Here is a 16676-nt window from a genome sequence, read left to right as displayed (position 1 = left end):
AAATGAGAGTAATTATTCTTTTCAGAGTGATGATAATCATAATATGCATTAGCAACCACGAAGATAACTGCAAACAGCACAAGACATTATCATAGTACGTCTCAAACTTCTGCTATAAGGGCTGCTTTACTTTCTTGCTGTTGACAGTACAGCTCTAAACTCTTGCTACATGAAGTGCTCTCTTACCCTGCTGGTAGTATCCCCAGTGTATATCAGCATAATCTTTCACCTTCTTGAATATTCTCGGTCTTTCTTCATTGATCAATCCTTCTTCTGGTCCAATCTCCTTTTTAGGTTCAGGCGTGTAGAAAACAGCCACAGAAATCCTCTCCTTTTCTGTGTTAGTTAGAACTCTGTGCACTGCGCTCTTGAATATTCCATTGGTCATTATCTACCAATCACGTGGGAAACCAGTTATAAGATTTGGATATTGTCATCAACATGTGTTTAAATTTTACACGGTGAAAAATACACATTAATTTTCAAACCATCTGTGTGTGATGCTTCGAATTGCCACTCAGGCAACGAATGTTGCTCAGGCAATAACATTTTGGAATGGAAAATTTCCATCCCAGGGGCCAATTTGATGCATGTGCCATGAGTGTGCCTTTCATATCATATAACACTGCAATCATACCTCCATTTGATCAGCCATTAAGATTAGGAGGGCATCTGAAATGGGGGGCACTGTGATCCAGTTCTTGTCTTTTTGGACTTGCAGACCTTCAACATCATTCTGCAAGATAATAGTGTACCCTGATCCGTCTGCATGGGCTTTTAAGCCAAGAACAAGATCAGGTCTTTGACAACGTGAGTAATAGTTAAACCTTGCTTGTAGAACTGCTTGTTCACCGAACTGATCCAGGAAGCAATTTTCCTCCAAATTCAATGACTTTGCCATGGCTTTTGAGACAAGTTCTGTTAACATTCTCATCTTTAAAGTGTATTCTTCTAAGACTTCTCTGCATAATTGTGAATAAATCACATGCATATTAAAAATGACCAAAATCATATTTGAATACAAAATCTATTATAAACATTCAGAAATTTGGAAAGGAGAATGAAGCTCAAACTGAAACCAGGTAAACCTCTTTGAATTCTATGATGCTGAGTTATATAGAAGATTTTGAGAATGTTTTAAGTATCAGAAATAAACATTTATGTCCGACAAGTAATTCAGGTAATATTTCAAGTTTTCAACCTTTCCTTAGGCTCTTTTAAGTATATTTTCCAAGTCCAAGAATCAATATGTGCGGAGCAGGGTGAATCACCTGAAAGATGTTGGATTTTCTGGCCAGAACTTGGGCTTCCTTCTATCTTCTGGGTATACGTCAAGAAATAGACGATCAGACCAGTCAAGTGACTGACCTTCTGCAGGGACAGGGTCTGCTCCGTACCCTTCAAACTCATAAACTCCTTTAGCATGCTTTTTCTTCTCTTCCATGGGCTGTTCAAAGAATTCCTTTGCCACTTGTCGAATCTTATCCAGAAACGATTTTGGAATCCCATGACCTATTGCCTGAATGCCAAAAATCCATTTGAATTCTCACTGAAATTTACTTATTTAGCATGTAACATATATATAAATGGCTAAAAGTAAAAAAACAAAGGAGTTTAAAGTTTAGACCTGGAAGCAACCCCATGAACAAAGAGCTGATCTAAGTTTATGCAGTTCTTCGTGTGAAGTTGAAGGTTCCAAAGAAGAGAGGAGGCTGAGGTCTATAATAGGAATCAAAGATGGCATAACAGAAACATCTTCATCTGTGCAGTCATCTCTACATATATGAGGAGGCTGTGGTTCTTCACCGTAGAGGACCATCTCCTGGACACGTTTTGCTAGCAAAACTTCAGCAGGAAGAACAGAGATTCCGGCCATGTTTGATGATGAACAGTTATTCACCCTGTGAGGAATGTTATTTGCTGATTACTGGTGATAAGTATATTGTGAGACACTTATCCCACATAGGTGGGAAAGAGGATGTATATTGATATCAAAGTCACTGTCAGAAAATTATGTGAGGTAAAATTATGAGATCCTTATACCACATAGGGATCGGTGAGAAAGCGATAAGCTATAGGGTTTTGTGGGTGAGCTTGTGAGACATATATCCCACCTCAGCATACTACTAAAATGTCCAAAATCAGTCAAAAGCTTGTGAGACCCATATATCACATCAGCATACTACTAAAATGCCAAAATGAGTTCACATACGTAGAGATTAAGTAAAATTCTAGGACATTAATTTTACATTTATGTGACTGAAAGTATGTAATAACCTCACGTAATGTGGCTGTGAATACCAAAAGAGAGATTAGCCTTTGACTCAATTAAGGAGGTGAGTTTATTACAGTATTTGAAAGTTGGTTTTTGAACAAGGGTTTATATTGCTGGTTGCAATAGCAATTACATTCTTTATGTAACTCGAATTCTGAACACAACATGTTGTCTTCTATAACTTTGTGTGTTATTTAGCTCTCTATTTTTGTTGTTAGTGCCTAAAATACAGAGGTGATGACCTTGCTCGCATGCTCACCATTGCTGCCAACTCTGTTGCTTTATCGTTGCTACTGGTCTACTGCTGATGGTCTCTCTGGATTCCATTGAACTTTGTTTTATGTTTATAGCTTGGCAACTAAATAGTTAAAGATTGGCTCATCTGGCTTTTGGGTGGCTTCCAACAGGTGGGGTAATTCTTTCACCAGTAACAGTGACTAAGATGGCAGATAGCCAGATATTTTGGTGGTGCAGCCAGTGAGGGAAGGAGAAAGTGGAAAGGACTGTGTGATTGATGGAGACCACATTCACATGACATCTACATATATTGTTGTCATTTAGCATTATTTGATAGGGGATATTGCAAGAAGAGTTTGGAGTGAAATCATAGACCTGTAGGTGAGTGCATTATTAGGTGATATGTCAACTTGTTTGCGTTGGTACATATTAATAAGAATAATTATTAAAATATATAAAATTTAATTAATTTTAATTAAAAAAATTAATTAATTATAAATAAAAATTAACAACTTATTTAATTATCAACCCAAATTTAAGGCCTACATAGGGGGAATCTGCAAGCCCGTCTAAACAAAATGTAGGCGTAATTCAAACGAATCCGAATCATCATCTGTGCTGTCCATGAAAACTCACAATGCTGCGGAGTACAGGATAATAATAATGAATAATTTTCGAGGATCGCATTAATTTCCCCGTCGACTTATTCCACGTTTTCCTTGGTGCTTTCGAATTCCGATCATAACAAAGTAATTGCCTTGGTCTTATATTTACTTCTCCACAATCATCATATCCTCTTAAGCTCCAATCATCTCCAGATCACCTCTGAAGTTACATGTTTCTCTTTCTGATTTCTACCTTCTTAAGCTTTCTGCTTGGTTCGCGAGAAAAGTCTTGAAAGTGAAGGTAAAGTTGATTCCTTTTTTATTCTTCTGTTTTATGCTTAAATGTTGTAAAAGAGATGAACTACTCTACTTTAAAGCTTAGCTCGGTTGTAGTAGCTGTGCTGAAGCTATTGAATGTGTGTTTTAGTTGGGTGCAATTATAAATAAGGGAAGTAGTTTTAACTTCTTTACATTCCTGCTGTTTCTTGGGAATTAAACAAAGTATAACTATGCTTTTTAAAAGAAGAAAAAAAATGAAGTGAAAATTCATCTGCTTCTTGGATTTTGATCGCTTTTATTATTTATTTCTAGTCAATTTTTAACATTAACTGTTTTTGTTCAAATTTGTGGTATCTATTCAAAATTTATGCGGAAAGCTTTCTGTCCTTCATGTTTTGATTGATGGGCATGGTTATTTTGAGCAAATCATTAATGGGTATTTTTTTTTCCGTTAAAATTTGTAGATTGTGTAAAAGTTCAATGGGGAATGCTTCGTCAATGCTTACTCAATATGATATAGAAGAGGTTCAACGACACTGTCATAATCTATGTAAGTTATCTTTTTTCCTCTTCCCTTTCTATGGGGAGTTTCTACCATAACTCTGTTTTTTAAAAGTAAATTTTACTTTGTCAATAACTACTATAAGATTAATTGATAATCTCTAATCTAATGGTGAAAAGAACTAAGTAGAAACAAAGTAAATTGAGAACAAAGAAACCATAGAAGACACCCTTTCTATGTTATTGCCTTTGTTTGTCGTTATTTTGTTTTGACTTTGGAATTCCATTGGTTTTGTGGTGTCAAACTCAGTCTCCCAGCAAGAGATAGTGTCCTTGTATAAAAGATTTTGCCAGCTTGATCGTAATGCTAAAGGATTTATCTCAGCTGACGAGTTCTTATCAGTGCCTGAGTTTGCAATGAATCCACTTTCCCAGGTAGTTTTTATTGTTGAGAACCTGAGTTTTTTGATCCATTGTGGAATTCTGAATGATTCAAGTTTTTAATAAATTGAGAGCACGAATTTGTGTTTTCATGCAGAGGCTGCTTAAAATGGTGGATGGTTTGAATTTTAAGGATTTTGTGGCATTCTTATCTGCATTTAGTGCTAAAGCAAGTCTGGAACAGAAAGTAGGACGTAAGTATTGGTTACCTTGACAATATGGAATTTACTACTACTTATTCTTATTAATTTTTTCTTAAAAGGGTGAAAGAAAATAAGTATTTGTTCTATGTCATGAGGGTTGCGGAAAAACATGGAGACTCATCTTATGGGCTTTGCTTGGGACATTGACAATGCTGAATTTTTTCATCACACATATTGAAGTTCTCACTTTTATTGTTCCTTTAGGTTCAAATTTGTTTTGATGAAATGGGGATTTCATGTAGCATTTGAATTTACTTGAGTCATTCGACCTCATCATGATAAACCCTGGAATTGAAAAAGCTATATATTTCAGTTAAATAGAGGAACAGGGCAGAAATTAAAGAGGAAACTAACATAAGCATGTAAAAGGAATATACGTTACTATTACAAGATTGTTCAGAATGACAGTGATTACATTGTGAGTGGCATGGCAATTCTATGTTATTCTGACAATTTTTAATTCATGAATACAATGAATTTGGTAATGTAATCTTTTAGCAATTAGGTTGCTGATGAATGTTTGATGGTATGTTCAATGTTCATAGCATTTTGGGAGAAAATCACTGTTTCAGCGGATAAAAGAAAAGGCTGCATGAATGAATTTGAGCCATATGTGTAAACAATGGTAATGAAGAACAGAACAGTGTGCTGTCAGTGATTGAAATTATCTGGTTACCCAGTACATTGTATTCATAGATACATAGCACTTCTTTAATTTCTACATTCTGTGTTTCTGTTTTATGGTGAATAATTATGCAGTCTAATACCAAAGCTGGCATAAATTTTTGTATATCTTACCTTATATATATGTTACTTGAGAATATCTTTGATACTTTTTTTATGTGGAAATGGATTTGAAAAGTTCTGATGGCATCATTCTTATTTATTTCCCTCAGTTATTTTCAAGGTATACGACTCAGATGGTAATGGAAAAGTATCTTTCAATGATATATTAGAAGTTCTTCAAGATTTGTCAGGTTCTTTCATGTCTGATGAGCAAAGACAGGTATCACCAAAAAAGTTTCTGTTGCATTATGTAATCTACTATTACAACCACGATAAAGGGGTTGAGTGAAAATAAGATATGAAGTTGACAGCTTTAGCACATTCCATGAAAGTTAATGAGGTCATTTATGAAAGAGCATACTACCATATTATTTGCAAGAGAGTTTTTATATGAATTTTAACATTAATTGTCACAAGGGGTTAGCAATCTAGTTACATATTATCCTCTCAAAAGAGTTGATTTCATATCTGTCTACACGGTAATATCTCATGCATTGTTTTCTTTTGAGGTCACTTGCCAGAAATTTAGCTTCTGTATCTACTTTCCATGATACCTTGGTATTCCTCGGTTCATTGTTTTATTACAAAAATTATTATTGAAGCATTGCATTAGTTGATTGCTCACATTTCTTTTGATAAGATTTGACCAGAGTATAATAAATTCTTTGCACTTTCTGTTCTTTGTCTTGCAGCAAGTGCTGTGCCAAGTTTTGAAAGAGGCAGGTTACACAAGGGAATCTTACTTGATGCTGGATGACTTCATTAAGGTGCTTTGCATTGTATTTTATATTTTCTCAATCAACTTAATTATATGAAACACAACTCTTTTTTTTATTGCAAATTATTATCTTAAGCTGTGGTGAAAGAAGAGACTTGAACAGAGACAGGATTACTTCCCCAATAGCACCTTTTGGTTGAATCAATTGACTATTGGCTTTAACTTTTTGAGAAGTGGATTGATGGAGAAGAAATGAGAACCCACAATAAAGTAATGTTCAGCATTTCTTGTTGTACCTTCACATGCTAAAAGGCATGTTACTGTTGGCTGATTTTATTTGCTTAAGGATCATGAAATAATTCAAGAAGAATGCCTAATCTTGTTTAACATTACAAGAGATTCCAAAATTCTATTTTCTTATTAGAGATTTGCAGTGTCTCAAATTTGCGAGGCAATCGAAATCTATTAGCCGCATTTTGGTAGATTCCCTGTTAAGTACATGCAGGAAGTTCTATGTTTAGCAAAAATAGCATATATATGGCCCAGAATCATGGTAACAGTTTACATATCAACCTGCTAATGAATCCAATTACTTATGCTGTTTGTTTGAGAGTGAATGTGCTGGCTCTGTTTTGCATTCTTGAAGATTACTGGCTAGGATTTTTTCTTTAGGTCTTCTTTGTCCTGTACAATATTGCATCAATTTTCCAAAAAGGCAAACTTCTACTTTCTGTTGTCAAGCTGTATCCTGGTTGTGATTATTATAATTCAGATGAATGTATACCTTAAAGACTTTGGTTAACATGCTTCTACCAATTTCCTTTAGTTCAGATTTTTGAAAATCATTATTGATATGTTTGTGATCATTGCTTTGTATGTGACAGGTTTTTGGACATTTTGGCCTAAAAATGGAGGTGGAAGTTCCAGTTGACTAAAGCTAATCAGGCAGTCTTTCATACCTTAAACTTGAGATAAGCACTTGGAGAAAAAGACCCTCTATTGTGCTTATTGTTAAACGCTTTGAAGTCAAATTGAAAGAACATACAACTGTATTCATGTCTTTATGTATAACCTCAAATTAATTATTAAAAAAAAAAAAGAAGAAAGGAACGAAGAATCAGAAACTTGAGTGTTAGAATAAACTTTCAGCTTATCTGTAAATGGTTCATCATCTCTGGAATTTTTAGCATTTGAGATGTATGATTTAGTTGTTGACAAGTTACTTCTTTATTCTCTAATTTATCTCAAATACCTGCATTTATTGATCTATGGGAATTTGTTCGATTACTGGGGAGATATTATCGTGTGAATACACCACAGTGATATTTCAGTGGTTTATTGGGTCCAATTTCTTGCATGCTGGGAAGTAGAGACACGAGGAAGGGAAGGATTTATTGGTAAATTACAAGAACTCCAGTGCTCTTTTTGTACTTGCAACCACCAGTTGCTTAAAGGTGAAGCATCTGGCAGAGACTCTTGATCTACTGGAGCCAAAATTTGACCCTTAAATATGTAAGAAGCCAAAATATATTGCTGTTAAGTGGCTACACTGTTCTTAAACCGTGACTCTGCTAACTGCAATCACCTACCTGCAATAACTGATGTATATTCTAAGTGAAGACGTTCTCTTGGCAACTGCCTGGCAATTTCCCATGAAAAGCCCCCTTCAATCTCCTTCTGTGACAAGATGTTATAAGTTACATGTTGCTCTGGACACTTTAGTCATTCCCTCGTCTCCCTTTCCCTCTCTCTCTCTCTCTCTCTCTCTCTCTCTCTCTCTCTCTCAAGAAAAGCAAAGGGAAGATCCCCAAAAATGTTCTCTGTGTCTTTCGACACTGTTGTCTCAGGTGAGCAACCATAATTTACTAACATGATCATGTTCTCCAACAAAATCAGTTGTCTTCTCCAATATTGTGGAGAGACTCATGGTGAATTAATCTTATGGAGAAATATAGTAAAATTCAATAAAGATTTTATGGTTAGTCTTTTGACATTCAATAAAGTTCTTTCCCTTTCCTGATAGGTAATATGGAACGTCAACGTTCTAGCAGACCTGGCTCTGAAATATTGTATGCCTTGCAAAAACTGAAGGAAATTCTGCAGCAGAAGAATAAGCAATTTGCCTTGTTTGAGTTGGATGTCCATTCGTCACAAAACAATCTTTCTGCTGTCAAGAGTATGAAGAGTAATGCAAGTAGTAGCAAGCATAAAGCTATAGATGAGCTGAGATTAGTAGAAGAAATTTCAGAGAATTTCACTGGTGCAGATGCTGCAGTGAAAAAAGAGGAAAGAGGCATGCATAAGGTGATCAATGGTGAAAAATTATTAACAAGGGCACGGAGTTCAAATGGGGTATCAAAGATGTCACTAGCAAATACTTCTAGAGGTAAGATACATCGTAATTCTCATGAAGGCAAACAGGTTTTGCAGGGTAATGAAATCGAACAACTAAGGGAGCGATTGAAGTTTCTTGAAGAAGAAAGCAAAATAATGAAGCAAGAGTTTTTGGAGCATGTGGAAGAAAAGAAAAAGTTTGTGAAAGAGATATATAAGCAGTTCCGCACTATACACCGTTGCCTTCAACTTGAAAATCCAGTATACGGAGGGAGAGACTTTGATGGATCTTTCATTGCCAACCCTTGTCAGGTAGTGGTATTTTTCCCCCTTAATATTAAACAATTCTTGCAGTTAATTAATAGGAATAAAGATTTGATCTTCATTAACATGGAATGGGAAAAAGGGTAGAAATCTATGGTCCTGAAAATAAGATCTCATGCCCTGCATATTCAGGGATTTTGGGGATTTTTTTTTTTTTTTTTTTTTTGCTATTTTTTGACGCATGTGGTGTTGAAGCAGGAGGCAGGACTGGAGACTGGCCTATCAAAAATTCTATGCCAAGATTCAATTGCATGCAATGTCACCAGCGACCAAAGAACCAATATCTTGGCACTAAAGAAAGGTCCTGAAGAAACATGGGTTCATGCTCAGAATGAATGAAAAAAGGCTTGGTACTTTCACCTACAAGTACAATATGCTGTTGTGTGCTTGCAGTTTTCTTGCTTGAATTTGTGAAGAATTTTAGATCTAAATATTATATAAAATAAGTTGGGCTTCCATCCTTTACTAAGAGACCCAAAAATCTAGAATCATTCGTAAACAAGACTAAAGATTGATAATTAGCAAGTGTATTGTAAGATAGTATAAATATTAGAATTGGAATAAAAGTGGGGGAAATGTTATGGATTGTTTGTCCTCCATGCCTTTTTAAGGATTTTGGGAACCTAATTTTAGTTTGAGGGACTAGAAATGAGAAAAAGTTAGTTATCAACTTTCTGTTAATAGAGTACTGATTCTCTGTTAATCAATCATAAATCGAAATAATCAATCAAACTTTGGGAGATTAAATTGTTAATTTTTTTTTAATCTTAAAAATTTTCACAAAATGAAAAGTTTTTTTTTTTAAATTGTTAACAAATTTCCCAATTTTTTTTATCTTATTATTAAAATACTCAATGTGCTTAAATTACAAAACACATGTGATTAATTATATAGAATTGATGAAAAAAAGGAAATTTAATAAATGAAATTTTAAAAATTCAAAATCTTAATAATGAACACATTTATAATGATGGGTTCCCACCCACGAAGCAAAATTAAGTGGGATGACCATATTGTCTGATTCAATATTTATTTATTTATTCATCTTTTAGGAAACTTTTTCACTTTACCAGAGAGAGCCACAGGAGTTTTGCTATTAAATTCAATTTTATACGTCCAAAACTTATTTAAAAATAATATATATATATATATATATATATTTATTAATGAACGTTTAAAATATTTTAAAAATCATTGCTCAATAGAAAAAAAATAGTAAAAATTTTATGTGTTTATAAAAGAGCTTTAATTTTTTTTCCTAACTTTAAAAAAAATTTCACAAGTTGAGAAGTTCCAATTTTAATATTTTTTTTAGAAAAAATTGTTAACAAATTTCCCATAAATTTTTTTATTTTATTGTTAAATAAACTCAGTGCCCTTAAATTATAAAATATATGTGATTAAAAATATAGAATTGAAAAAAGAGAATTTAATATATAAAAATTTAAAAATTCAAAAAGTTAATTAAAACTTGTATAATGATGGGATGTCCACCACATGAAGCAAAATTATGTGGGATGGCCATACGTTCGTTTTTAATCAAAAGCCAATGAAGAGAAAAATTCCCTACCATTTTGTCTAGAAGCTCAATGGCTAATAAAATCTATATACATTGATTTTCATTGTGAATTTATGATAACTATATATTCAACCATTCAGTTATCTAATATTTGCATTATTATATTAAAAAAAATTACTACATCTGTCTATTTTATTTATTGTATTTAAATTATTTTTTCAATTTTATCCTTTATTTTTATTAAATACATTAAATATTTATAAAATTTGCTAAGTGAAATAAGAGGTAATTTAATAGTATATTTTCATAAAAATGAGATTATCTAATTATTTTATTAATTATTGTGTAAAATTTAAATACAATAAATAAAAATAAATGGAGATAATATTAAAATTATTAATTGAACTAAAAAATTGACAATAACATAATCATTATTACCTATGCAATATACAACTAAAAACAATAATTGTAACTAAAAATGAAAAAAAAAAGGCAAACTAAAAGTTTTATTTTTAATCTATATATCAAAGAAAAAATCCTTTCAAATATATATATGAAAATTCTATTGTTACTTGGTTTCATACAAACTATAATTATTTTATTATAAAAAATAAGATAATTTCACATAAATTTATATCTTAAAAAAATTTCGTTAAATGATTCTTTTTTCTATAAATTAGTTAATTATGAAAATTTTATTAATTTAATAAAAAATAAAGTTTCCTCAGATTAAAAAACACATACAATATTTAAAAAAAAAATCTAAGAGATGAATTATGTGTGGTAAATTTTGTTAAAAAATTATAGGAATAAGTTTAGGTTTATTAAATATTATTTATTAAAAAAATATAATATGTGTTTTTTTATATGAAGAAACTTTATTTTTTTTCATTAAGTTAATGAAATTTTCGTAATTATCTATTTTATGAAAAAAATAATTATTTTATAAAAATCTCATGAGATAAGTTATAAATTTATGTGAAATTTTTTTATTTTTTATAATAAAATAATTATATTTTATATGAAATCAAGTAACCGTGAAAGGCACTGTACATATAATATTGTTTTTTATAGTTGTTCTTTTATTTATTTATTTATTTATTTTTCACACTATCTTGGACATTAAATTATCTATTTTTCTTGATTTGTTTCCATGTAAGTAGATTTAATAGTTGCATTTGTTACTTGCTTTCGTTTAGTAAGATTGACATAAAAATGAATGTTTAAATTTTATTTTTATTACTATATATGCTTGCTATATATCACATCAATCTCAAAAAGTGGTTAAATTTCAAATTTATTTTGTTACATGTCTATTTTTTTTTTAGTTTAATTGATTTCAATTGTAATTTGAAGTAGACAACTTACAGTCTAGAAGACAACTCCAATAGCATGGAACTAATAAGTTCATTGGTATTATTTTTAATATTTGAATTATGAAAATTTTGGCCCTGAAAATAAGATCTCATGCCCTGCATATTCAGGGATTTTGGGGATTCTTCTTTTTGTAAAATTATTATGTTTTGACGGATGTGGTGTTGAAGCAGGAGGCAGGACTGGAGACTGGCCTATCAGAAATTCTATGCCAAGGTCCAATTGCATGCAGTGTCACCAGGGACCAAAGAACCAGTATCTTGGCACTAGGAGGGTCCTGAAGAAACATGGGTTCACCCTCAGAATGAATGAAAAAAGCTTGGTACTTTCACCTACAAGTACAATTTGCTGTTCTGTGCTTGCAGTTTTCTTTCTTGGATATGACAAGAATTTTAGGTGTAAATATTATATAAAATAAGTTGGGCTTCCATCTCTTATTGTAAGATAGTATAAACATTAGAATGGAAATAGAAGTGGGAGAAATGTCAGGGATTGTTTGTCCTCCATACCTTTTTAAGGATTTGGGGGACCTAATTTTATTTTGAGGAACTAGTAATGAGAAAAAGTTAGCTATCAACTTTATCTTATTAGATTACTCATTCTATTAAAATTCACTATTAATTAATAATAAATCAAAGAAGTTAACTCAAATTTAATGATAATTTTTAATAAAATGATTATTTTATTCATTTTATTAGAAAAAAAAACTCGAGAGTTAATTTATTTTTATAAAAAATAAAGATATTAAGTTATATTTTATTTCAATTAACTTATTAATTATCATTTAACACCATTTACGTTGATGGGTCATCAAAACATGGTCCTTATAGCTCTAATTTATTTTTGTACATACAACAGTTGCATCTTAATATAATATAATCGATCAATGTACAGATATAACTATAACACAAAATCATCATCAATAATTAAAGTAAAAGATTGAACGGCATATATAATATACTAATCCATCTACCTTAAGTTAATTACGATATATTGTTAAGGGAAAAAACTTATTTAGACATAGTTTATTATAATTAAAAACATAAATATGAAAAGTCTAATTTTATTTTTTTTAATTATTAACAAATTTCTCAAATTTTTTTTTATCTTATTATTAAAATAACTCAATGTACTTAAATTACAAAACACGTGTGATTAAATTATATAGAATTGAAAAAAGGAAATTTTAAAAATTCAACATCTTAATAATTAACACATTTATAATTATGGGATCTCCACCCATGAAGCAAAATTAAGTGGGATGACCCTACGGCCTCATTCAATATGTTTTTAATCAAAAGTCAATGAAGCGAAATCAATGGCTAATAAAATCTACATACATTGATTTTCCTTGTGAATTTATGATAAGTATTCAACCATTCAATTATCTAATATTTGAATTAATATATTTAAATTATTACATCTGTCTATTTTTATTTATTGTATTTAAATTTTTTAATATTAATTATTTTTTTAATTTTATTTTTTAATTTTATTAAATATAATAAATATTTATATAATTTTTAAATGAAGTAAAAGATAATTTAATCTAATTATTTTCTTAATTATTATGCAAAATCTAAATAAATAGATAAAATTGACATAAAAAATGAATGTTTAAATTTTATTTTTATTACCATATTTGCTTGCTATATATCACATCAATCTAAATAAGTGGTTAAATTTCAAATTTATTTTGTTATGTGTCTATATATATATATATATATATATATATATATATATATATATATATATATATATATATATATATTAGTACAATTGATTTCAATTCTCAACACTTTATAGTTTGGGAGACAACTATAATAGCATTGACCCAATAAGTTCATTGGTATTATTTTTTATTTTGAATTATGAAGTTTGGTAAAAAAATGTTTATTAATATTATTTATTTATAATATAACTTCAAAACCTCAATAAATATTTTCTTTTACTTAACTATTTTACATATTTACAAAATGAAAATTATACTTTAAATCTATTATTTTGGTTCGATTTTATAATATTTTAAAGGTAATTTCAATATTTTTAATCAATTTACTAATTAATAATACTTGTCAGAGTCATAACAACCATCAAGAATTAAAAAAAAAATTGAATAATTAAGCTTAAATCATACCATCATGACCCTAATTAATAATATTAGATGAACTACATTAGCTAGCAAGACCCTTTCTCTTTGAACCGAATGGTGCAACCTCTAACCAGCAAAAATAAATATTTAAAAAAAAAGGATGTAAGCAGCTAGAAAATGTCAAATATTTTTATTTCCTATTCAAAATCCAGGAGAAGGATAACCAAATCATTTTTTCAATGCAAAGTATGAGTAAATATTAGAGTATATATGCATTATTGAAAAAGGGAAAACTTTATTTTATGATAATATTTATAAATGTATATATATTATATTTAAATAAATAGAACTTAAATATTTAATAAAATTATTAAATTTTAAAATATAAATTATTAATAAAATAATATTTTATATAAAATTTTAATTAAAAATTAAATAGATATAATAAATGAAAGGAAGGAGTGGCTGAACTTCTGGGACTAAAAAATTAATAAAACCATTCAGCTGCTTCGACAACATATAGCATAAGTAAAATAAAATAAAATAAAAAAGTAAGAACTAATTAAAATATATATAAATAGTATTTTACTAATTAATTAATATTTAATTTCATTACATAATGCATAGATCACAACATTTATTATAAAATTGTCACAAAGTACATGAGATGCAAGTGTCTATAAAGAGTTTATTAGTTTTAGTGAGATACGAATCTTATGAAACTTGTAATATGGATTTCAAATGCCACAATAGTCTTTAATAGGACGCCTGGTTTTCTGGAAGAAATGAAGGTATCCCAGGTGATCTAATGGCTTGTACTTGAGAGGGTATTCTTCATCAACCAGCTCTTCAGGTGCCTGTAATATTCCATTGTTGAAGGTGAAAAGACCCATGGAGAATCTATCTACCTTCCCGTTCATTACCACCTGGTGCCTGGGTGCTTTTATTCTCTCATTGCTCCATGCCTAATTTAAGTCAATTAAAATCTTTAATCATTTGACGTTTAAAGATCCAAATATTTAATTTGGACTAGATAGGAACTCACCATTAAGGCATCACCAGCCATGACGACGAAGGATGAGGGAGAAAAGTCGACATTAATCTTACCATCCTTGGTGTCTACCTCCAAACCATTAACTTGATTCTGATGAAGTATGGTTGTGAAGCTCGTGTCTGTGTGAGTGCCCAAACCTAAATTAGTCTCATTTTCTTTGGGTGCTCTAGTTTTCAAGAGTCGAAGGACATAACACGTAGAGTCAACATAAGAGTCATGGTGTTTCTCCACACCATAGCTTTCAAATATCATTCTTGTCACCATTTGATCCAGCTCTGTCACAAGCTTACCATATGCATGAATATATTCACTAACCAAAGAAGAAAAGAAGGTTTAGATTAATAATTTGAAGTTTGATGCATCATAGTTGAAAACAAATGAATAAACAAATAGTACGTACCAGAACCGATCATTTCCAGTAGGCCACATGAGATTGGTGAATTTCTGAGCTGCCTCAAGAGTTGCTGCATCTTCAATGCCCATGCTCTCATGGAGAGGAATCCTAGCATCATGTCCAATATAGCTAACCAAGGGCCTTTGGCATTTGTTTTGCATTTTGACTTCAGTGGGGAGATCAAACAACTCCTTTAAGACCCCAAACACTCCATTGCGAAGCTCCAAAGATAATTTCTTGTACTCAACTGCAAAACAACCATATTCTTCAAGTGCCTGCCTAACATCAGCACAGGCTTTGAGCCAACAGCTTGTACCAGGCTTCAAAGTTTCCTTGCTGAAGTCAAGAACAGGAAGCTTTGGTGCTACTTCAAAAACCATGGTTCTGGGATTTTCTTTTTTCCCTTTTTCTCTCTTATAAACCCACTTAACAAGTTTTTAGGGTATCAAAGAGTAATGGGTATATTTTTCTTGCTTCCGATTCCTGCTTCTTATAGGAATGAAATGGTGCTTTGAGTCAGTACAAGACAAATAACAGATTACGTCATAACCAGCATATGATGAAAGTCTACTATGGACTTAGTCGTTAATTATGAAATATATTAGAGATGGAAGCCATTGAAGACATTTCTTGAAGTAGCTAACTAAGGATACAATACATTATTGCTCAAGAAGTTTTATTCTTGCTAATTTACTCTTTCTTATATATTCTACATATTCATAAATTAATGAAGATTAAATATAAGTATTTATAAAAACAAATTTGGCGCATGCATGACGAGTCAAAAAAAAACACATATGTTGGTAGGTGAATCGAACAGCTTGATATTGCAGTCAAAACCATCGATTAAGAGCTTTTGAAAGATTCAACAAGTGACAATCTAGGTGAGAATTTGAGTAATATGCATGTAATTATTAAATCACTTGTTTAGGTCAATTAGGAAAGATATATCTCTCTCACCATAAAATTAGAATTTTTATTTTGAAAATATGAGAGCAAAAATATGTTGAATTCAAGCGTTTTCATTTATTTATTTTAAAAATACTAACTTTTATAATCTTTCACTGTGTAGTTTATTAGTTGTATTCACACTTTACAAACTCAATATATATGGTTGTGAGCATCGTGCTTATTAAGCAAGAAACATATTGTTTACTCTTGAAAGAAATGGATACAAAAGTTTAAGTCACATTTGGCTTGGGCATAGCAGAAACATCCCAGCAATTAATGCCACGCGTTTGAATCAAAGAATAAAAAAAGTGATCCCTTTGATAATTTTCATATAGTTCAATTCAAAATTATTGTGATTAATAAAATTAATTTTTAAAAATAATTTACGTACTTAATGACAGGTGAAATGTATGAGGGATTAATTATTGTTTTTAAATCAATGAAAAAAATATATAAATTTCATATTTATAAATAAAAAAATTAAATAGTTATATAAAAAAATATTATTTTTTAATGCTTATGATATATTTACTAATTTGTCATTATAGGTTAACCTTGTCTTTCTTTGGATATCATATCAAAATAAATT

At 30.6% G+C, this 16676-nt stretch overlaps 4 protein-coding genes across 5 annotated transcripts; 2 read left to right on the top strand and 2 right to left on the bottom strand.

Moving 5' to 3' along the window:
- Nucleotides 1–3: 3 nt before the first annotated feature.
- On the bottom strand, nt 4–2027 carry LOC110648211 (codeine O-demethylase). Its single transcript, XM_021802370.2, has 4 exons — nt 1628–2027; nt 1272–1519; nt 638–962; nt 4–391 (listed from the first exon to the last, which is right to left on the bottom strand). The coding sequence occupies exons 1-4, from the start codon at nt 1874–1876 to the stop codon at nt 155–157; spliced, it is 1059 nt and encodes a 352-aa protein (XP_021658062.2). The 5' UTR covers nt 1877–2027; the 3' UTR covers nt 4–154.
- Nucleotides 2028–3355: 1328 nt separating this feature from the next.
- LOC110648213 (uncharacterized) lies at nt 3356–7312 on the top strand. Its single transcript, XM_021802375.2, has 7 exons — nt 3356–3418; nt 3861–3946; nt 4208–4332; nt 4436–4532; nt 5438–5547; nt 6020–6094; nt 6930–7312. The coding sequence occupies exons 2-7, from the start codon at nt 3877–3879 to the stop codon at nt 6978–6980; spliced, it is 528 nt and encodes a 175-aa protein (XP_021658067.1). The 5' UTR covers nt 3356–3418; nt 3861–3876; the 3' UTR covers nt 6981–7312.
- A 145-nt stretch (nt 7313–7457) lies between these two features.
- On the top strand, nt 7458–9376 carry LOC110648212 (uncharacterized). Of its 2 annotated transcripts, none has more exons than XM_058148573.1 (2): nt 7458–8691; nt 8902–9376. In XM_058148573.1, exons 1-2 carry the CDS (start codon nt 8074–8076, stop codon nt 9040–9042), a joined length of 759 nt encoding a protein of 252 aa, XP_058004556.1. In that variant the 5' UTR covers nt 7458–8073; the 3' UTR covers nt 9043–9376. The 2 variants fall into 2 exon arrangements, with proteins under 2 accessions (XP_058004556.1, XP_058004555.1); XM_058148572.1 differs by having other exon boundaries at nt 7458–8694.
- A 4882-nt stretch (nt 9377–14258) lies between these two features.
- Nucleotides 14259–15583, bottom strand: LOC110648214 (probable 2-oxoglutarate-dependent dioxygenase AOP1). The gene is made up of 3 exons (XM_021802378.2): nt 15143–15583; nt 14734–15052; nt 14259–14653 (listed from the first exon to the last, which is right to left on the bottom strand). The coding sequence occupies exons 1-3, from the start codon at nt 15514–15516 to the stop codon at nt 14426–14428; spliced, it is 921 nt and encodes a 306-aa protein (XP_021658070.2). The 5' UTR covers nt 15517–15583; the 3' UTR covers nt 14259–14425.
- Between the last annotated feature and the right edge of the window lie 1093 nt (nt 15584–16676).

The sequence above is a fragment of the Hevea brasiliensis genome, chromosome 1 (genome assembly GCF_030052815.1).
Source record: "Hevea brasiliensis isolate MT/VB/25A 57/8 chromosome 1, ASM3005281v1, whole genome shotgun sequence".
Lineage (NCBI taxonomy): Eukaryota > Viridiplantae > Streptophyta > Magnoliopsida > Malpighiales > Euphorbiaceae > Hevea > Hevea brasiliensis.
The sequence above is the reverse complement of the archived record's forward strand: the minus strand, read 5'-3'. Positions and strand labels throughout refer to the sequence as shown.

What these genes read in the sequence shown, in the direction of transcription:
- LOC110648213 (XM_021802375.2), top strand. Translation starts at nt 3,877, where the DNA reads ATGGGGAATGCTTCGTCAATGCTTACTCAATATGATATAGAAGAGGTT. An exon ending in TCTGGAACAGAAAGTAGGAC is followed by an intron (nt 4,533 to 5,437) that starts GTAAGTATTGGT and finishes TATTTCCCTCAG; the next exon opens with TTATTTTCAAGGTATACGAC. An exon ending in TGTCTGATGAGCAAAGACAG is followed by an intron (nt 5,548 to 6,019) that starts GTATCACCAAAA and finishes TTTGTCTTGCAG; the next exon opens with CAAGTGCTGTGCCAAGTTTT.
- LOC110648212 (XM_058148572.1), top strand. Translation starts at nt 8,074, where the DNA reads ATGGAACGTCAACGTTCTAGCAGACCTGGCTCTGAAATATTGTATGCC. An exon ending in TTGCCAACCCTTGTCAGGTA is followed by an intron (nt 8,695 to 8,901) that starts GTGGTATTTTTC and finishes GTGTTGAAGCAG; the next exon opens with GAGGCAGGACTGGAGACTGG.
- LOC110648211 (XM_021802370.2), bottom strand. Translation starts at nt 1,876, where the DNA reads ATGGCCGGAATCTCTGTTCTTCCTGCTGAAGTTTTGCTAGCAAAACGT. An exon ending in GTTCATGGGGTTGCTTCCAG is followed by an intron (nt 1,520 to 1,627) that starts GTCTAAACTTTA and finishes TTTGGCATTCAG; the next exon opens with GCAATAGGTCATGGGATTCC. An exon ending in TAATGGCTGATCAAATGGAG is followed by an intron (nt 392 to 637) that starts GTATGATTGCAG and finishes CGTGATTGGTAG; the next exon opens with ATAATGACCAATGGAATATT.
- LOC110648214 (XM_021802378.2), bottom strand. Translation starts at nt 15,516, where the DNA reads ATGGTTTTTGAAGTAGCACCAAAGCTTCCTGTTCTTGACTTCAGCAAG. An exon ending in ACTGGAAATGATCGGTTCTG is followed by an intron (nt 15,053 to 15,142) that starts GTACGTACTATT and finishes TTCTTTGGTTAG; the next exon opens with TGAATATATTCATGCATATG. An exon ending in TGGCTGGTGATGCCTTAATG is followed by an intron (nt 14,654 to 14,733) that starts GTGAGTTCCTAT and finishes GACTTAAATTAG; the next exon opens with GCATGGAGCAATGAGAGAAT.